Here is an 18,975-nt window from a genome sequence, read left to right as displayed (position 1 = left end):
GGAATATTATGATCTCAGTAGTAAAACAGTGGATATGTTAAGGTTGATCTTGTTTTGTCATGTTCTGGTATCTTCACATTTTTAGTGTTGAATAGAGTTTGGGCAGAGGGGAGTATGTCCATTCATATTTAATAATAAACACTCAAGTGAAGAAATTAGGTTACATAATTATCATTATAGTCCTGTGGCACCTTTCACAGCAGAGAAGATGAAGGAATTTAGCCGTTGTTCATGCCTGTAAAAGGAGGTAAGTGAAAACAGTTTAATTCCTGGCTGGCTTGAACTGTGTGAAAATGGTCATTGGTGCATTATGTAAAAATTAAGAGAGTCATTCTCACCCTTTTCAAAAGTGTGCAGTCTTTAACTATCCAATTCATAGTCAAAACATAAAAGGAGTAATAGTTTTCTCCAGGTCAGCTCATCAGAGAAGCCCTCTGCCTCCTGCATACCTATCTAAAGTGAGGCAGGTTATTTTTTTCCTAGATTGTAAAACTAACCATAATCATGAAATATGGCACTAGGACATAACCCGTTCATACCTCTCTCACTAATGTAAATCCCTTTCATGTGCTGTGGTTAATTGTTCCATCAAGAATCATCCTCAAACTGGGGGTCTATCTGATTTTCAAAATTATTGATTATCCCCTCAGTCAATCCAAATGACATGGAAGAAAATTTTACAATGGCCCAGCCCACATTTTATGTTGCAGGTATAATGCAACTTCTTGCTGTGCAAAATAAACTGTCGGCAGTTTCAAACAAGAACAAAACAGGTGGAAAGTCACAATAAAAAAGATGAGGGATTCAGCTCCTTTATTTAGAAATTCACATTCACCATTTACAATAGTTTTTAATTAAGTTACAAAATTGTAATAACTGGTAAAACAATGTGATAGAAATATCATGGTTGCACAATAAAAAACGCTTTATAACTTCCGAAACCACTGCATTAGCATCTACTTTGCTTCTTGTAAACATTCTCTGTCGCATAAATTTTATTTAGTGTTTGCTGTGGTCACCATAAAACTGTAAAAATTGAAATGGAAATGGCAGTGTAGAAATGGGCTGCAAAAATAAGTATGAGCCCAAATTGAATATCTGACAGATGTTTTTTTCTGGTTTTTTGCTTACCAATAATAAATTCCAAGTCCTAGATGCAACATTTGCATTTTTACTGTCTTCCAACAATACTTTTAACACTCCACCCTATTCATCTGCAGTTCATTAAATACACTGCATAGTAAGCTGTCAAGAGTTGTCTGCAGTGCTGAGTACCACTTTTCATATCAGAATAATACTTTCATCTCTCCACTGATACCCAATATTTAAGGCCAAACAACAGACTCTATCCACTCTAAGTATTCAGCAATGCTAGTATACACGGAAGGTATACCTGGCTCCCCACAGAACACTGGTCCAAAAGAACTTAATCCAGCAACACTGAACTGACAGTGAGGTTTGTCAAGCCGAACTTGAAGGGGGCCTCCAGAATCACCCTGAAACAAAATGTAATGAAAAATATGTTCAGTTTTCCAAATCCTGAAATAAATTATCATTTGTGAAAATGAAATATAAGTGGCTCATTACCCCTTGATCTGTTATGTGTTTCTCGATTTACAGTACAACAGCGTCAAAACCCTTAAATCTAGAATTTGGTCAGATCCTGATGAAGCAGTTTTGGACTACTTTATTATATAACTAAATGCAGAAGCTTCTAATATTTCATAAATTGTCTTATTTTGTCAATGTGCAAATCTCTCTCCATTTTTACTCCATGCTAACTGCTCTTTCATAAACTGTTGAAAATGCCATGTCATTATGGGAAACTGATGGAACTATTTTGGATATTTTTCCTCTTTTTCATTTATGAATTTATTGTATGTTATTCACTTCTGATTTTAATACTTTTTGGCAAACCCACATCTTGAGACATACTGTACATAAATACAATCAAAAAGCTTTTATAAATTTGCATCCATAATACTTATTTTGACATGAAGTTTATAATGGCATTAACATAGTTAATTCCAAAAATATTCACAATAGGTCTCTTCAGCCTGTCCAAAGACATAAAACAACAGACTGGGAATCCTCAAAGTAAATTATATGACCAAATTATTAACCCATCCTTTTCATAAATCACTTGATTAATTACATTTAGGTTTACAAATCTCCTTTAAACCAGTGATAATTAGTTGTAAGTAGCTTTTCCCCCATCTATTATAACTCCCTCTTTCACAATTATATGTGCATATCAGTAAATACCCAGCAAGCAGTACTAAATAAATACTGGTGTATGTGCGCGCGCCCATACACACACACACACACACACACACACACACACACACACACACACACACACACACACACACATAAAATTTACTTCATGAGGTGATCAATGAAACATATGTTTTCGAAGGATGAACGAAAGCATGACTGCATTTATGAGAGCCATCTTACCCTGCAAGAGTCACGGCCACCAGCTTCATCTGCAGCGCATATCAGTGACTCATTAACTTTGACACCTATGCGAGTCAGTTGTGGGAGTGCTTTTTGGCACTGTAATGCAGGTATTTCAGTGACATCCACATAGCGTGCTGTGCCTGTATGAAAGAAAGTGAGTGAGTATAACTTAGACAAAATGAATTACAAATTTTAAAGCATGTATTTTTAAAAAATCAACCTATATTAGCAGGACCTTATGCCCTGTTGTTTAAATATATAGAAATGTATGAGCTGTAGGCTACGTCAACTAATATCATCTCAGTGATAAAGTTAATAAAAAACTATGAAGTCTATTTATCAATCAACTGTAAGTTTACAATAATGTAAACATTTCTAGACTTTAATGTTATTTAATGATCCATGTAAAGTATTTATAACAATGAAAATTAATACTAAATTAAATTAATTAAATAATATAAATAAAAATTTATATTAAATTAAAATAAATTAATTTAAATGGTACAATGTTGTTGACACACTAGATGATTAGTAGTCTGAATGATATAAAAACTAGCTGCATGAAGTATAAGGTCTATTATTTAAATCTCGAGCAATAATTTTTGAGGAAGTTGTACACATGACCAAATAGTTCATTCTCAGCTGCTTCACCAACTATTCAGATACAGCTAAAGGACTCATGAATCAAATCTCTTCTCATCAACATGGCAGAATTATTTAATGAGTATTTGGAAGTAACATTATCACTTATGTGAAATGCCGTCAACATTGTCAATCTGATTGAAACCTCATTCCAACTTGTTAGAGATTCTCCGATTGTCTCAATATCCAAGAAAAACTGATTTCATTTACTAATGTCTTAACAGTGAGCCTCTTTGTTAGTTCAGCCAATGACAAAAGCATTTTATGAAGAAAGCAGTCTGATGAATGGAAAACAAAACTGAGCATCCGTTACGTGATGATCAGTTTGACTTTAGGAAAGGTGAAGGCGGTTCTGATGCTGCACTTGATAATAGGACCAAGACTTAAGAAAAATCAAGATGAACTCATACTATTTGTTGACCTAGAAAATGTGTGACAATTTAAAATAGTGCAAGATGGCTAAATATCTCAGAAAAATACAAGTGCTGTTCAAGGAGTAAAGTTACTTTTCAAACTGCATGGCCAACATAATTCGATTATTGATCTTTTTTTCGGTATGTTGGTACATATGTTCCTAACATATGTTCACAGTTTCAAGTGTACAGCATACTTTGTTTTTGACAGATAGAAAGTTTAGAAGTGTTTTACTGTGCTCAGCAATTTTCAATTATTATAAAAAATAGAACAAAGAATCTGCATCAAATTTTGTATGAAAAATGGAATCAAGTGTTCTAAAACACTTTAAATGTTGACAGTGGCATACGGTGAGTCTGCTCAAAGTTATAAAAAAAAAAAGTTTACAAGTGGTACAAGCTCTTCCACAATGGCCGAGAAGATGCCAATGATGAACCTCGCTCTGGATGCTCCAGTACATCAACAACAGAGGATAACATTGAAGCTGTGAAGAAAATCGTTTTGTAAAATCATCGAATTACCATAAGAGAAGTTGCTGAGGATGTTGGCATATTACTTGGCTCGTGTCATGCAATTTTTTTGGATGTTTTAGGCATGAGACGCGTGTCAGTGAAGTTTGTTCCAAAACTTCTCAATTTTGATCAGAAGAAGCGTCTCATGAGCATCCCTCAAGAACTCTTGAATGATGCCAATGATTGTGATTAGCTCAAAAGGGTCGTAACTTGTGACGAAAGATGGGTTTATGGTTATGACGTCAAAACCAAAGCCCAATCATCCCAATGGAAGCATCCCAGAGAGTCGAGACCGAAAAAAGCATGCCAAGTTCGATCAAATGTCAAAGTTTTAGTCACTGTTTTTTTTCAGTTATTGAGGTGTAGTGCATCATGAATTTTTGCCTCAAGGTCATTCGGTCAATGACTATTACCTTGATGTTATGTGCCATTTATGAGAAGCGATATGCAAAACACCTCAGGAATTGTGGAAAAACAATTCATTGCTATTGCATCACGACAATGCACCTGCTCATTCATCATTGCTTGTGAGAAATTTTTTGGCCAAAAACAACACCACAGTCATGCCTGAGTCACTATATTCACCAGATTTGTCCCCCTGCAATGTTTTCCTGTTCCAAAAACTGAAGAGACCTATGAAAGGACAAAGATTCAGCGATTGAGGAAATAAAAACTGCATCACTGGAAGTACTCAAGGCTATACCAAAAAGTGTTTGTGAGAAGTGCTTCAAGGATTGGAAGAAGCATTGGCACAAGTGTATTGTATCTGAGGGGAACAACATGAATAAATAAATATTTTTTCATAAAAATATAAAGTCACCTTACTTTTTGAACACACCTTGTGGGTGTAAGTTACAGTTAAAGATGGACAGTGTACGATACATCCCAGAACCTAGAGGTAAAAATAAGAATGGAAGGCCAAGAACAGAGTGCTCAGATTTGAAAGGTTGTAAGATAGGGTTGCAGTCTTGCCACTGTTGTTCAATGTATGCATTGATGCAACAGTGACAGAATGCCACATTTGTAAAACAGTAATTTATATTTCAGAAGAAAGATGTAAGATTAATAAAAGGTGTTCCTTTCAAAGGATCATATAGAGGCATTCTTAAAAAATTAAAATTATTATCCTTCAATCTAAATTTATATTTGAGAGTATCTATTCCATTAGGACTCATGAGTTTTCAACATCGTTCAGTGAGGCTCACAATTACGAAACAAGGAATAGAAATTACTTTCACAAAATCAATATACCAATACAGTGTATTACACAAACCAAAAATTCTCTTCAGTGCACTGCCAGAGAAGATCAAAGGAATACCAAGCTATAATGCATTTCAAAGAGAGCTGAAAGTTCTACTAATAATCCACAACTACAACAGCATTAATGGATTTTGGAATATTACTCAGATCTGTGGGTTCTGCCTCGTGTTTTCTGTATTCAGAAATTATATCTGTCAAAGTATTTCTAGGAAAAATTAAACTCCTTTTACAAATGTACTCCCTGTTAATTGATGTATGTAGTTACCCTTCTACGTAGACATCAAATTCTGCATTCTTATACAAATTTAAGTAGCATATTTCTTACTTCAGTAAAATCAGTCAATATGTAGCAGTAACTTTTCAGCTATGCATCGTTCGTCTATATGTATGTACATAGATTTATTTTGTACATGTAAATACAATAGTGAATAAATATAAATGACTAAATAGAAATAAAGGAAAGGTACAAAAGTGGGATTAAAAATCAGGCTGAAAGGATATCAATGATAATATTTGCTGATAACATTGCTATCATCAGTAAAATTGAATAAGAATTACAGGACATGTTGAATGGAATAAACAGTCTAATGAGTACAGAATACAGATTGAGAGAAAGTCTAAGAAAAATGAAAATAATGACGAGTAGCAGAAATGTGATTGGCGGTAAACTTTTCAAAACTGGGGGCTAAATTACACAACATAAAAAGCACAGAGGAAATAAGAGGCAGATTAGCACAGGCAAAGAGGGCATTACTCACAAAAAGATGCCTACCAGTGTCCAACATATGACTTTATTTGAGGAAGAAATTTCTGAGAACATTTGTTTTGAGCACAGCATCTATTTATGGATCATGGACTGTGGGACAAACAAAAAAAGAATAGAAACACAGCATTTGAGATTATTGCTACAGAAGGATGTTGGGAAGGAGGGATAAGATAAGAAACAAGGAGGTTCTCTGCAGAATCAGTGAGGAGTGGAACCTGCAGGAAACATTGACAAGAAGGAAGAACATGGTAATACGATTTCTGTAAGCCATTAAGGGATAGCTTACCATGTTACTTGCAAGAATTGTAGAGGTTAAAAACTGTAGGGGAAGACAGAAGTTGGATGTACAAAACAAATTAAGTGAGGAGGTTAGGTGCAAATCGTCCTCTGAAACAAAGAGGATGGCATAGGAGAACAAACAACTTTTCATGTTCCCACCTTCTGCTACTTCAGTAGCTGAAGGTGAATATCATTTGTCATGTGCAAATAAGATATAGTATAATTTTTATGTTTTACAGATGTATGTATGTTTTCTAACCAACACAAATACATGATACAGATCTATACTTTTCAGAAGAAACAGTAATGGGTGTCAGTGTCTGTATTTATAAATGAAGTGAAGAAAATGCACATGAAATAGGGAAAGCTTTTGAAAAGATACAGGAGACATGTACCACAAAATTTAAAGAAATATTTGCATTGGATTTCCACTAGGTGACTGTAGGTAACGAGAGAAGTTTATATTTCAGTAACAAATAATACACTCAAAAGTAGATCACAAAGATGCTTTCTGAATAGAAACAAAATTTTTTAACTTTTTTTAATTGCCATCCTCTTATAATAATATTCTTGCAAAAAAGTGGCACTTTAAATACTTTTTTAACTTACCAAATTCTGTTGATCGACTGCTTTCTGCTCCAAATCCTGCAATAATTACCCGATTTGTTGGCAGCTGTGTTAATGAATTCAAGCAAGCAGGACGAACACGTGAGCTAAGTTTGGCTGGTGTGCGTAAATGCAGGACAGCCACATCATGGAACCTGCTTCGTGGTTGGTACAAGGGATGTGGGGTTACCTTGTCAACATCGATCAACTGCACAGTTTCATCATCACCATTTGGTGTTGTCAAGTCAACATCACCCAGGCGTACACGGCTCACAATACCACTGTAGAGATTGAATTTTATTTTAGTCTCTGCTGATTTTAAAATGATAAATATTCATCTAAAGCTATCAACAGGCCTTATTCCAGTCTTCCACATTTATCAGTAATTTTTTATAACCAATAACAAATAAAAATAGCCCTTCCTTAGCTACAACAGGTCATTCAGATAATTCTCTCTCTCTCTCTCCATAATTTTATTACTTAAATTTGTTTATTTGTCCAAGAATCATTTTAGTACATTGTTTGTATGTGTGATATAGGACAGTGGTAAAGTAGTTAATTTACAATACAGTATTCATTTTGACTGCATTGTTGACATAATCAAAATGCATAATAATGTAGGCTGGTGGACTACATTGCTTCTGTATGTTATAATAGCAGTTATTAAGTGATAAGGTGACATGATAAGCACAATGTGAACTATATTATGAATTGACAATTGGAAAAATTTTGTAAATAAGGTTTACTTGTTATGATGTTCCATAAATTCACACAAAGAATAGAAGCAGTGGTCAAGCAAGAACTGTTTTTAACTTTATTTTAAACACATTTAATGTTGGTATGCATTTTATGAAAGAAGGCAAATAGTTATATAACATACTTCCAATATGATACACTCCTCTTTTGCATAAGTTTGTATCTACTGTGTTCATTTGTAGGTTCATCTTCTGACTAGTTTCATATGTGTGTATATCATAGTTGCGTCTGAAGAGATTTTCCTTTTTTTAAGATACTCTCTTTTGTGAAAATTAGTATTTTGTATATGTGCAAGCAAGGCAGCAGCAGTATTATTTTGAGTTTTAAAAAATAGTCTACAGGAATTCTTGCATTTAGCTTTTTTTATCACCCTGATAATCATTTTCTGTATTTTAAATGTTTTTGTAGAATTCCCCAAAAAATTACTCCGTACATAAGTAGCGACAGTATGTTACAATGGTACATTGTCAGCACTGGTGAGCAGCTTGTATTCTGAGTGAGGATCCTTAAAATGCTGCTAATGAATTCAGTCTCTAAATTGTGTAGGTGCACCTTCCACTTTAGCTCTGCTTGGACATGAATGCCTAGAAATTTTGTATGACTGACCTTCAACACATTTTTTTCTTCGATAGTGAAAACAGGGTTTGCTGACTGGAGGTTGTGTGTGGTGTGAAAGTTAACTGCCACAGCTTTTTCAGAATTTATGATGAGCCTATTGGTCTGAAACAGTGCACTACGGTATGCATAACGATATTGCAGCCTCTTGCAGATTTTCCTCATTCTGTGATTTAATTAGAATAGTAGTGTCATCTCAAAGAGTACAGTGGTTCCATCATGTATTTTATGAGCCAAGTCATTTATGTACAGCAGAAATAGGACAAGTCCCAAAACTAACCCTTGTGGGACTCCATACTTTATTTTCTCCTCATCATTGTAAAAAGTAAAAATTTTTTGTGTTTCACTATCTTTGTGTTTTATTTCTGTAATCTTCTGATGATTCCTGAGGTACGACAGGAGCACGCTTTCAGACTGGCCTCTAATTCCGCAGTTACTTAATTTACCCAAGAGAATGCCACGATGAATAACACTGAAGGCTTTACTTAGATCCAGAAATATCCCAGATACTGTACATGTTGCTTATCATCCACAGACTTTAATATTATTTAAGAAGGCAAAATTTGCTGTCTGCATTGACTTCCCAGCTCTGAACCCATGTTGGGAGTTGCTTATTAGCCTCTCTTTATTTAAGAAAACTGTTAATCTCCTAAGGAACATTTTTTCCATAATTTTGCTGAAGCCTGACAATACTGAAACTGGCCTATAATTAATAATACCACTTTTTGCATCCTTCTTATGCAAATGTGTTACTTTTACAGTTTTTAGATTATTTGGAAACACACTACTCTCAAAAGATGAATTTACTATGTCTGTCAGTGGTTACACAAGAAATGTTGCACTAACTTTAATAATAGCATCTGGTTTCTCATCAACACCCACTGAATATTTATTAGGTAATTCTTTTAGGATTCTTGACAGTTCCTTGGGTGTTGCTGGATACATGAATAATGTGTTTGGATGCATTTTTTGATCTGAATGACTGGCTGGCTGTTTGTCAAGGTGTGTATTTATTAACTGCTGTGCTATGTTAGAGAAATAATTGTTGAAAGTACTAGCTACATGTTTGGGATCAATTAGTTTATTTTTATTCATATTCAGCTCTATATTACTGTGATTAACTGGCCTGGTGCCCATTTCTTTCCTTATAATTTGCCAGGTTGCTTTAGTTTTATTTTTGGAATTATACAATATTTTGTCGTTTTCTATTCTTTTTATAAATAACTCAGTGTTAGTATTCACTTGTATCTTTTGAAATATGTAATAAAGTCAAGTTAGTATTCTCCTAGGAGTACTCATACAATCTCCTTTTATTTTGACATGATATCCTTATCACTTTTGTAATCCACTTTATTGTCTTTTGAGTAGAATTAGATGTAGGTATTTTCTTGGGAAAAGCCATTAAAAAATTTTTGAGTAGAATTAGATGTAGGTATTTTCTTGGGAAAAGCCATTAAAAAATGTTTGAATGTAGCCATTAACTTATCATATTTCTCACTGGTATCGTTACAGTCATTTACATCTTTCCAGCTTCCACCCTTCAGGAGTGAACAAAAATATTCCACATTTTTTGTACTGAAATTCCTTACAGTGTGTTGTATTCTACTGGGAATTGCGTGTCCTGAAATATTCTTTTTCAAGAATTTGAGCATTGTGATCACTAAAACCTGTGTTTACAACTTGTATGTTATAGGCATATTTGCACTATTTATCAAGATCTGATCAATAATAGATGCAGAGATTGGTGTTTCTTGAGTTGGTTCAGTTACTGTTGCACTGATGTTGAATGAGTGTAGTAGATTTAAATTGTCATCTCTGAAATTATTGGATTTCAAGAAATCAATATTAGTTGCCACGTATATTTATATTCTTCTTGGGAGAGTGAATTTCATCCAAGAGATCCCCCATGCAATTGTAAAACACTTTTTTGTTTCCATCTGGTGATCTGTATACACAAATAATAACTGTATTTTGCCTCGGTAGTTCGGCTATAGAATGTTCCACATCTTTATCAAAGGACAGTTTATGGTGTTTAGTTACACTATTGAATTCAACATTTTCTCTAATAAATACACAAGTACCCCCCATGACTTAATATTTTCCTACAAAACATGCTTGCAAGTTTGAACTGAGGAATGTGTGTTTGCTCCAACGTATCTTGTTTGAGCCAGTGTTCTGTAAAGACAGTACAGAAATATATTTTAGGTCATTTAACATTATTTCTATTTCATATAGTTTATTTGAGAGTGACTGATCATTTTGATGGAGTAATTTCAAATTATGTACAGGGAGTAAATCATTTCTTGCCTGACCACTTACCTCACTTATTTGAGTTTGTGTACTTAGTGGAAAAAATCCTGATGTTTTCCAGGGATGGCATTCATGGTGTGACATACGGCTTGCTGGTTCACCGTATGTGGGTTCCTGCCCTTCTTCTGCTGAAATGTTCGCAATTTCCACTTTTTTCCATCCTTTTTCATCCATCTGCCCATTAATAACTGCCTTGTTGCTGCATTTGATGGCTTGAAATTTAACCAAGTAAGTGTGTTGTTGTAACTTTCTTTGAGCTTATTTTTTTTAATATACTGGTCCATAACTGCCTGTTTTCACATGGGTGGCATTTTCACTTTGAGATTGTGTCTCTTGTGTGATATTCAGGCTCAAGATGGTGTTATAAGGTATTTTTATTTATAGGAAAAAAGAGTTTTATTCTATAACTTTTTTATCTTTGTCCCACCCATGCACAACACAGAGACTACACCAAGAAGCCAGTGAACCACAGTTAGCCTAGAAAAAGTTAGAGCACTGTAACTTTCTTGGCAAATAATATTGTTATGTTCACTTGGCCTGCACTTCATGTTTTGTAAGATAAAGGCGATATGATAAGTTTTGTACAATTTTCAGAAGGCAGAAGGAAGTATGCAGAAAGTTAAGTCCCATGGTGCTCAGAGCCATATGAACCATTTGAAGTATGCAGAGAGAATTAAAGGTTGGCCAACTTCATTACACTGCTTCTAAATTAAGAGGTCATGGAATTTTTTGTCACATCATGAGAATAATAGTATGCTTGACAAATCCAAGGCTGAATACAAGAAAGAATTACAAATAAGTGTCTCAGTATTTGAACAATTTCATGAGTTTCTTGGAGTTTACGAAATTCAGAAGTAGGCTGGCAGACCATCTGCACTTAGGAGGCAAGCCATGGGCCTCTAGGTGCAGTTTATGATGTCTAGCAGTAAATATTGTTGATATCTATTTGTGATTCATAGTGATCTATAGAACAATTCTTCCAGCATGTGAAACATAGCTGAGCAGTTATATAGAATTTTGTTTAAGTAAGTGTTTCGGATAAGTGTGTGCACATGTAACTAATAAGCAGCAGGGTTTAAGTTTACGGTGCTATTAGCAAGCTAGAGGCAGTGGTGATGGAAGAGATTGAAGAGCAGAGTACAGTTAATGTTAACAAACAATTTATTTCTACTGGCAAACTGGAGCTGGTAACCATTATTATGGCCGTTTTAACATGATAAGAATTGATCCAGGTCTGTTGACAAAACGTTCCCCTTCCTTATGAGTGGTGTAACACACTGCATTACATTGTTCCTTCAATGCATATTACAAAGGACCATGTAACTTCTGACCCCAAATACACACGAGAGACTGTGCAACAGTATGCCACCATGGAGAGTGATGGAAGAAATGTTTCACACTGAAGTACTGTACATTGTCCAAGGTATGTATGATGTACTGATACTGATACTTTGTGAGAAACTGGTGTTTCATAAATAATGAAATACATTATTAGTTTTTGTAATATTTAAGGTGAACTTGCACTATAATTCAGCTAACCAGGCCTGGAGAGAGTTTCCTGAAAAGAGAGAATTTGGTGCTGCAAAGTGAGTTCTCCCATTTTTTAGTGTTACTTTCAGCCTTTCACAAATATGGCATTGGTATCAATGAAATTTTGTTTCTGTTATGTTGGTAGGCATTCCACAGTGGAATCAGTCAACTGCATATTTTTTCTGTAGAATTGTTTTGTTTATAAAGTATCAGTTTTAAGAAAACCCAACCAACCTAAAACTGTCTGCAGCTACAACCACTCATTTTTATTTATGGAATTTTGTGGAAAACGGACCATTCTGTAGTACCATGTATGGTAGCCTGTCCAGTTGGCCATCCAGTTAACGCATGGCTTTCCGGGCGGGAAGGAGCGCCTGATCCCCGGCGCGAATCCGCCTGGCAGATTTGTGTCGAGGTCCAGTGAAACGGCCAGTCTGTGGATGGTTTTTAGGCGGTTTTCCATCTGCCTCAGTAAATGCGGGCTGGTTCCCCTTATTCTGCCTCAGTTACACTATGTCGGCGATTGCTGCGCAAACAAGTTCTCCATGTACACGTACACCACCATTACTCTACCACACAAACATAGGGGTTACACTCTTCTGGTGTGAGACATTCCCTGGGGGGTCCACCCAGGGCCAAACTGTACAATAACCCTGGGTTTGGTGTGGGGCAGCAGAGGGGTGGAGTGGACTGCGGTAGTTGTCGTGGGGTTGCGGACCACTGCGACTGTGGTGGGGATGGAGCCTCTCCGTCATTTCTAGGTCCCTGGTTAACATACAGTACAATACCATGTACAGTATTAAGTTTCCTACCAGTCCATTTGGGTACAGAGTGCGAAAAGTGCTCGCTTAAATGCACAATATGATTAGTCTAATCTTGTCTTTATGGCACCATTGGGTACAACACAGAGGGTTTTAGTATATTCCTCTCTTTATACTGGTCCTTTAAATTGTGCCTCTATTTTCAAGTGTTTGGCAGTTCAGATGCATTTCTATGAGGCTCTCCTGTGAGTCAAACAAATTGTGCTTCCTTCTTTGTATGCATTCAATATCTGTGTCAGTCTTATCAGGTATGGGTTCCACACACTTGAGCACTGTGTAAGCAGTTTCCTAAGTAGACTGGCAGCACTTCCCCAATATCCTATCCATGATCTGAGGACTGCTATCAGCTTTAGCTACATCTGAGCCTATGTGATTATTCCATTTCATGTACCTACAGGCTGTTTCACCCAAATGTCCGATTCCAATTGTGACTCATGATATTATAGTCCTACAATTTTCCGTTTCTGCATTTTGTGAAGTGCATAAATTCAAATTTATGGTCATTTGAAGCGAGTTGCCAGTCTTTCCAATACTTTGTAATCTCTTCAAAATCTGATTTTCATGCAGCTTTTTTCTGACAGCACTTCCATATAGATAAATGTATTGTTTGCAAAAAGTCTGTGATTACTTTTGTTTGCTAAGCGATTTATATAAAGCACTCAACAAGGGTCCAACACACTCCCCTGGGGCATGCATGGAGTTATTTCTGCATCTGTTAATGACTGTGTAAAATAACATGCTGCATCCTCCCTACAAGAAATCCTGAATCCCATTACAAATTTGGTTTGATGTCAGATCATTGATGTTTTGTTAATAAGCACTGGCAAGCCAAATGATTTTCAGAAATCATGTGAGAAAAGTGCAAGATATGTTTCACATAAGCGATGTCTTTGGAATCCATGCTAGCTAGCGTGGATGAAGTCATTCTCGATGAGATACCTCATTACATGTGACTTCAGAATATGTCCTCAGATTCTCTGCAACCATTCTCATAGACTGGTGTGACCTGTGCTTTTTACCAACTATTGTGCACAGTTTTTTGATCAAGATATCTGTGGTATATTATGATTTGAAGAGGGGAGGGGGAGGGGGGAGGGAGGTTGATAACTCAGCTGTAAATTATATGTATAAATGGGGACCAAATATGACCCTGAATTCTTTTTTGTAAACTTTATTGAATCATTGCAGAAACAACAAAAACAGCATGCCAAATTTAAACAAATGCAAAATCTCCAAGGCTGGCAATTTTTCAAAGAAGCTTAAAATTTATTGCAGACTTTAATGCGAGATAGTTATTATAGTTTCCACAACAAAACATAGTCCCAAAACCTGGCAGGTAATCCAAAGAGATTCTTGTAGTGTTTAAAGTATGCTAGCAACAAGACACAATCAATGCCTTCTCTGCAGAACAGCAATGGAAATACTATCAGCAACAGTGGTGCCAAAGCACAGTTACTAAACATAGCTGTTTGAAATTCCTTCACCAAAGAAGACTAAGTAAATATTCCAGAATTTGAATCAAGAACAGCTGCCAACATGAATAATGTAGACGTAGACATCCTCACAGTAGTGAAACAACTTCGATCACGTAATAAAAGCAACACTTCTGGTCCAGACTGTAAAACAATTAGGTTTCTTGTCAGAGTATGCTGATGCAATAGGTCCATACTTAACAATCATATACAACCACCTGCTTGATGGAAAATCCATACCCAAGAACTGGAAAGTTGCAAAGGTCACACCAATATTCAAGAAAGGCAGTAGGAATCATCCACTAAATTACAGGCCCATATCATTAACATCAGTATGCAGCAGGATTTTTGAACATACATTGTGCTCAAATATTATGAAGGAATGGTCTATTGATGCGCAGTCAACACATATTTAGAAAACATAGTTCATGTGAAACACAAATAGCTCCTTACTCTCACAAAGTGTTGAGTGCTATTGACAAGGGATTTCAAATTGATTCTGTATTTCTAGATGTCCAAAAGGCTTTTGACACTGTACCACACAAGCACCTTGTAGCGAAATTGGGTGATTACGGAATATCATCTTAGTTATTTGACTCAATTCGTGATTTCCTTTCACAGAGGTCACAGTTCGTAGGAATTTATGGAAAGTCATCAAGTAAAATAGAAGTGATTTCTGGCACTCCCCATTATAGTGTCACAGCCCTCTGCTGTTTCTGATGTATATACACAATTTATGAGAAAATCTGAGCAGTTGTCTTAGGTTGTCTGCAGATGATGCTGTTGTTTATCGTCTAGTACAGACATTAGAAGATCAAAACCAACTGCAAAACATTTGGAAAAAGAGATCTGTATGGTGCGAAAATTGCCAATTGGTCACTCACATGAGTGGTAAAAGGAATCCATTAACCTTTGGTTACACGATCAGTCAATTAAATCTAAATGCCATAAATCCAGTTAAATACCTAGGAATTACAATTACAAGTAACTTAAATTGGAAAGAACAATGAGAAAATGTTGTTGGGAAGGCAAACTAAAGACTGCAGGCTTCTGGCAGAACACTTGTAAAATGCAACAGATCTACTGAAGAAACTGCCTACACTACACTTTTCCATCCTCTTTTTAAGCACTGCTGCACAGCCTGGGATCCTTACCAGACAAGATTAATGAAATATATCAAAAAAGTTTAAAGAAGAGCAGCATGTTTTGTGTTACCATGAAATAGGGGAGAGAGAGTCACTGACATGATACTGTATTTGGGGTGGGCATCATTAAAACAAAGGCTTTTTTCATTGCAGTGGGATCTTCTCACGAAATTTAAGTCACCAACTTTCTCCTCCAAATGTGAAAATATTTTGTTGATGCTGACCTACATATGGAAAAATGATCATCATAATAAAATAAGGGAAATCAGAGCTCACATGAAAAGATATAGGTGTTCATTTTTTCTGCGCACTGTTTGATATTGGAGTAATACAAAATTATTGTAAAGGTGGTTTTATGACTCCTCTGCCAGGCACGTAAGTGTGATTTGCAGAGTATCCATTTAGATGCAGATGTATGTGATCACTCTATTTCACATCCATACAAATAATTACATCCAGGTATTTATACGAGTTAACTGATTCCATTTATCTCTCATTGATATTGTAGCTGCAGCATGCCACACATTTGTGTTCTGTGATGTGCTCAGTTTTACATTTCTGAACACCACTTCTTTTTTCTACATACTGTCCTGACTTTTTTACAAATTTTCCCATCACATTGGCACTTTTTTAATGAACCCCCCCCCCACCCAAGAAAGAAGAACAACATGTGCACAGTGACTTCTGCATGAACTCCTAAACCTCTGCACTGTCATCAAAACAGTGTCCTCCAAGTCGTTCCTTCAGTGGTCCATACATGGGGTAATGCAGTATCGTGACTCTGGACTGAGGATGTTCCACAGTTATTAACTGAATTCCCTATTGTTTTCCCCCATTAAAGTATCAGATTGCATAGTAGACAATTTCCTGTAGTTGATCTTATAAGCAATGATGGCTTGAGCACTTCCATAGCTTATTCATGCTCTAGAAGCAATGTTTGAAAGGTTTAAGCACTGACCTTTTCCAATAAGATCTTGTATGGGATGAATGTTTAGTGTGATGCTTGTCCATGGTCGCCTTTTGTGGGGTGCACTTTTCGCAGCTACCTGCCCTGTTACAAATGTTTTATGCCCTTCATACATTTGTGTCTTTCAAAGGTTTTCTTCCTCAAAATGTACCTGAAGCCTCCTCAAAATTTCTGCATGCCTGGTGCCCTATTTCACGAAAAGCTTCAAGATTACACACTGCACAACAGGGTTGTGTATCAGAGAGATGGTCTCATGCTAACATCACAATGATATTTAGACATCCCCACTGTGGTGCAACATCTCTATTCTGTAGAGTAACATGTTCAGCTTCTGAGCACTTGTTGTTGTTGTTGTTATCATGGTCTTAAGTCCAAAGACTGGTTTGATGCAGCTCTCCATGCTACTCTATCTTGAGCAAGCCTCTTCAACTCCAAGTAACTACTGTAACCTATGTTGTTCTGAATCTGATTACTGTATTCATCTCTTGGTCTCCCTCTATGGTTTACAACCTCCACACCCCCTCCAACAGAAATATTGGCCATCCCTTCATGTCTCAGAATGCGAACTATCAACAAATCCCTTCTCTTGGTTAAGTTATGCCATAAATTTCTTGCCTCCCCAATTCTACTCAGTACTTTCTCATTATTTCTGTGATCGACTGATCTAATCTTCAGCATTCTTCTGTTGCACCAAATTTTGAAATCTTCTATTGTTTTTTTATCTAAATTGTTTATCGTCAATGTTTCACTTCCATACATGGCTACGCTCTACACAAATACCTTAAGAAAGGTCTTGTAACACTTAATTCTATATTCGATGTTAACAAATTTATCTTCTTTAGAAATGATTTTTTTTTTACCATAGCCAGTCTACATTTTATATCCTCTCTACTTCAGCCATAATCTGTTATTTTACTGCCCAAATAGCAAAACTCATCTAATCTGCACCCCTCAGCATCACCTGATTTAATTTAACTACATTCCATTATCCTTGTTTTGCTTTTGTTGATGTTCATCTTATATCCTCATTTCAATATACTATCCATTCCACTCAACTGCTCTTCCAAGTCCTTTGCTGTCTGTGACAGAATTACAGTGCCATCGGCAGACATCAGAGTTTTTATTTCCTCTCCCTAAACTTTAATTCTTACTCCAAAGTTTTCTATGGTTTCCTTTACTGTTTGTTCAATGTACAGATTGAATAACATCAGGACAAGGCTACAATCCTGCCTCACTTACTTTCCAACCACTGCATCCCTTTAATGCCCCTCAACTCATAAGTGCCATCTGCTTCCTGTACAAGTTGTAAATAACCTTTCGCTCCCTGTATTTTACCCCTGCTACCTTCAGAATTTCAAAAGAGAGCATTCCAATCAACATTGTCACAAACTTTCTCTAAGTCTACAAATGCTATAAATGCAGGCTTGCCTTTCCTTAAACTATCCTCTAAGATAGGTCATGGGATCAGTTTTTCCTCGCGTGTTCCCACATTTTTCCAGAATCCAAACTGATCTTCCTCAAGGTCTGCTTGTATCAGTTTTCCATTCTTCTGTAAATGATTCACGTTAGTATTTTGCAAGTTTGAATTACTAAACTGATAGTTTGGTAATTTTCACACCTGTGAGAAACTACTTTCTATGGAATGGGAATTACTCCATTCTAACCTCTTAGGCGGTTGAAATCAGAAAAGTTGTTTGGATAGTTAAGTGTGGAGCATCCTACAGTGTGCACTCTGGTTTGTCATATGTGCAGATTTTGGGCATAAAATGTCAGTTCAGACCATTGATAGAGTGCAATGGGAGTGCCTTGGAAGCCACAGAGCAAAGGGTGCAGGCGATAATGCCAATATGTGAACAGTTTAAGATTATACATAAAGGTAGATGTAGATGTATGTTTACACTAACATACATCTATCACAGCTTGTAGGAGCACCATGTCTCTCCGGCACGTGGCAACACATTATCTCATATGAAAGTTCACCCAACCTGCTTGCGGACCTTCCCACATATACAAGTCACACATACATTTTGCGTATAGCTTTCTTGCAATATACTTCACAAGTCTCAGAAGTTGCACACGCACACCACCAGTTTTCCATGGCACTGCTTACAAATGCCTATGTGATCTTTAGTGTTCTATGGAGCTTGTTTTAATATTGATGATATTTTGTTGATTTTCCTTTCTTCAACCACAAGAGCATTGCACCTGCACATGAAAATGTAATGCCTTCTGTGCTGGCGTCAGCACACCATGCAGCAAAGAGGTTGCCAGAAGATCAACAGAGGCCAAAGACAGACTCGCAAGAAATGCACCACCAACATCCTCTCTGCTGCCAATATTCGGGTTGTGTTCCAACCAATAACAGCTGTTGTGGAGGTTAAAAACACTTTCATGAGTGAAGCTAGATTCATCACTCC

At 36.3% G+C, this 18,975-nt stretch overlaps 1 protein-coding gene across 1 annotated transcript in view; it reads right to left on the bottom strand.

Moving 5' to 3' along the window:
• Window positions 1-791: 791 nt before the first annotated feature.
• Window positions 792-18,975, bottom strand: part of LOC124550646 (serine protease snake-like) — an 80,027-nt gene continuing 61,843 nt past the window's right edge. The window contains exons 5-7 of the mRNA XM_047125373.1: window positions 6,946-7,223; window positions 2,461-2,603; window positions 792-1,496 (exon numbers count right to left, since the gene is read on the bottom strand). Coding sequence (XP_046981329.1) covers window positions 1,326-1,496; window positions 2,461-2,603; window positions 6,946-7,223 — 592 coding nt within the window. The 3' untranslated portion in view covers window positions 792-1,325. The remainder of the gene's footprint in view (window positions 1,497-2,460; window positions 2,604-6,945; window positions 7,224-18,975) is intronic.

This window comes from Schistocerca americana, chromosome 1 (assembly GCF_021461395.2).
Source record: "Schistocerca americana isolate TAMUIC-IGC-003095 chromosome 1, iqSchAmer2.1, whole genome shotgun sequence".
NCBI classification, from domain to species: Eukaryota; Metazoa; Arthropoda; class Insecta; order Orthoptera; family Acrididae; genus Schistocerca; species Schistocerca americana.
The sequence above is the reverse complement of the archived record's forward strand: the minus strand, read 5'-3'. Positions and strand labels throughout refer to the sequence as shown.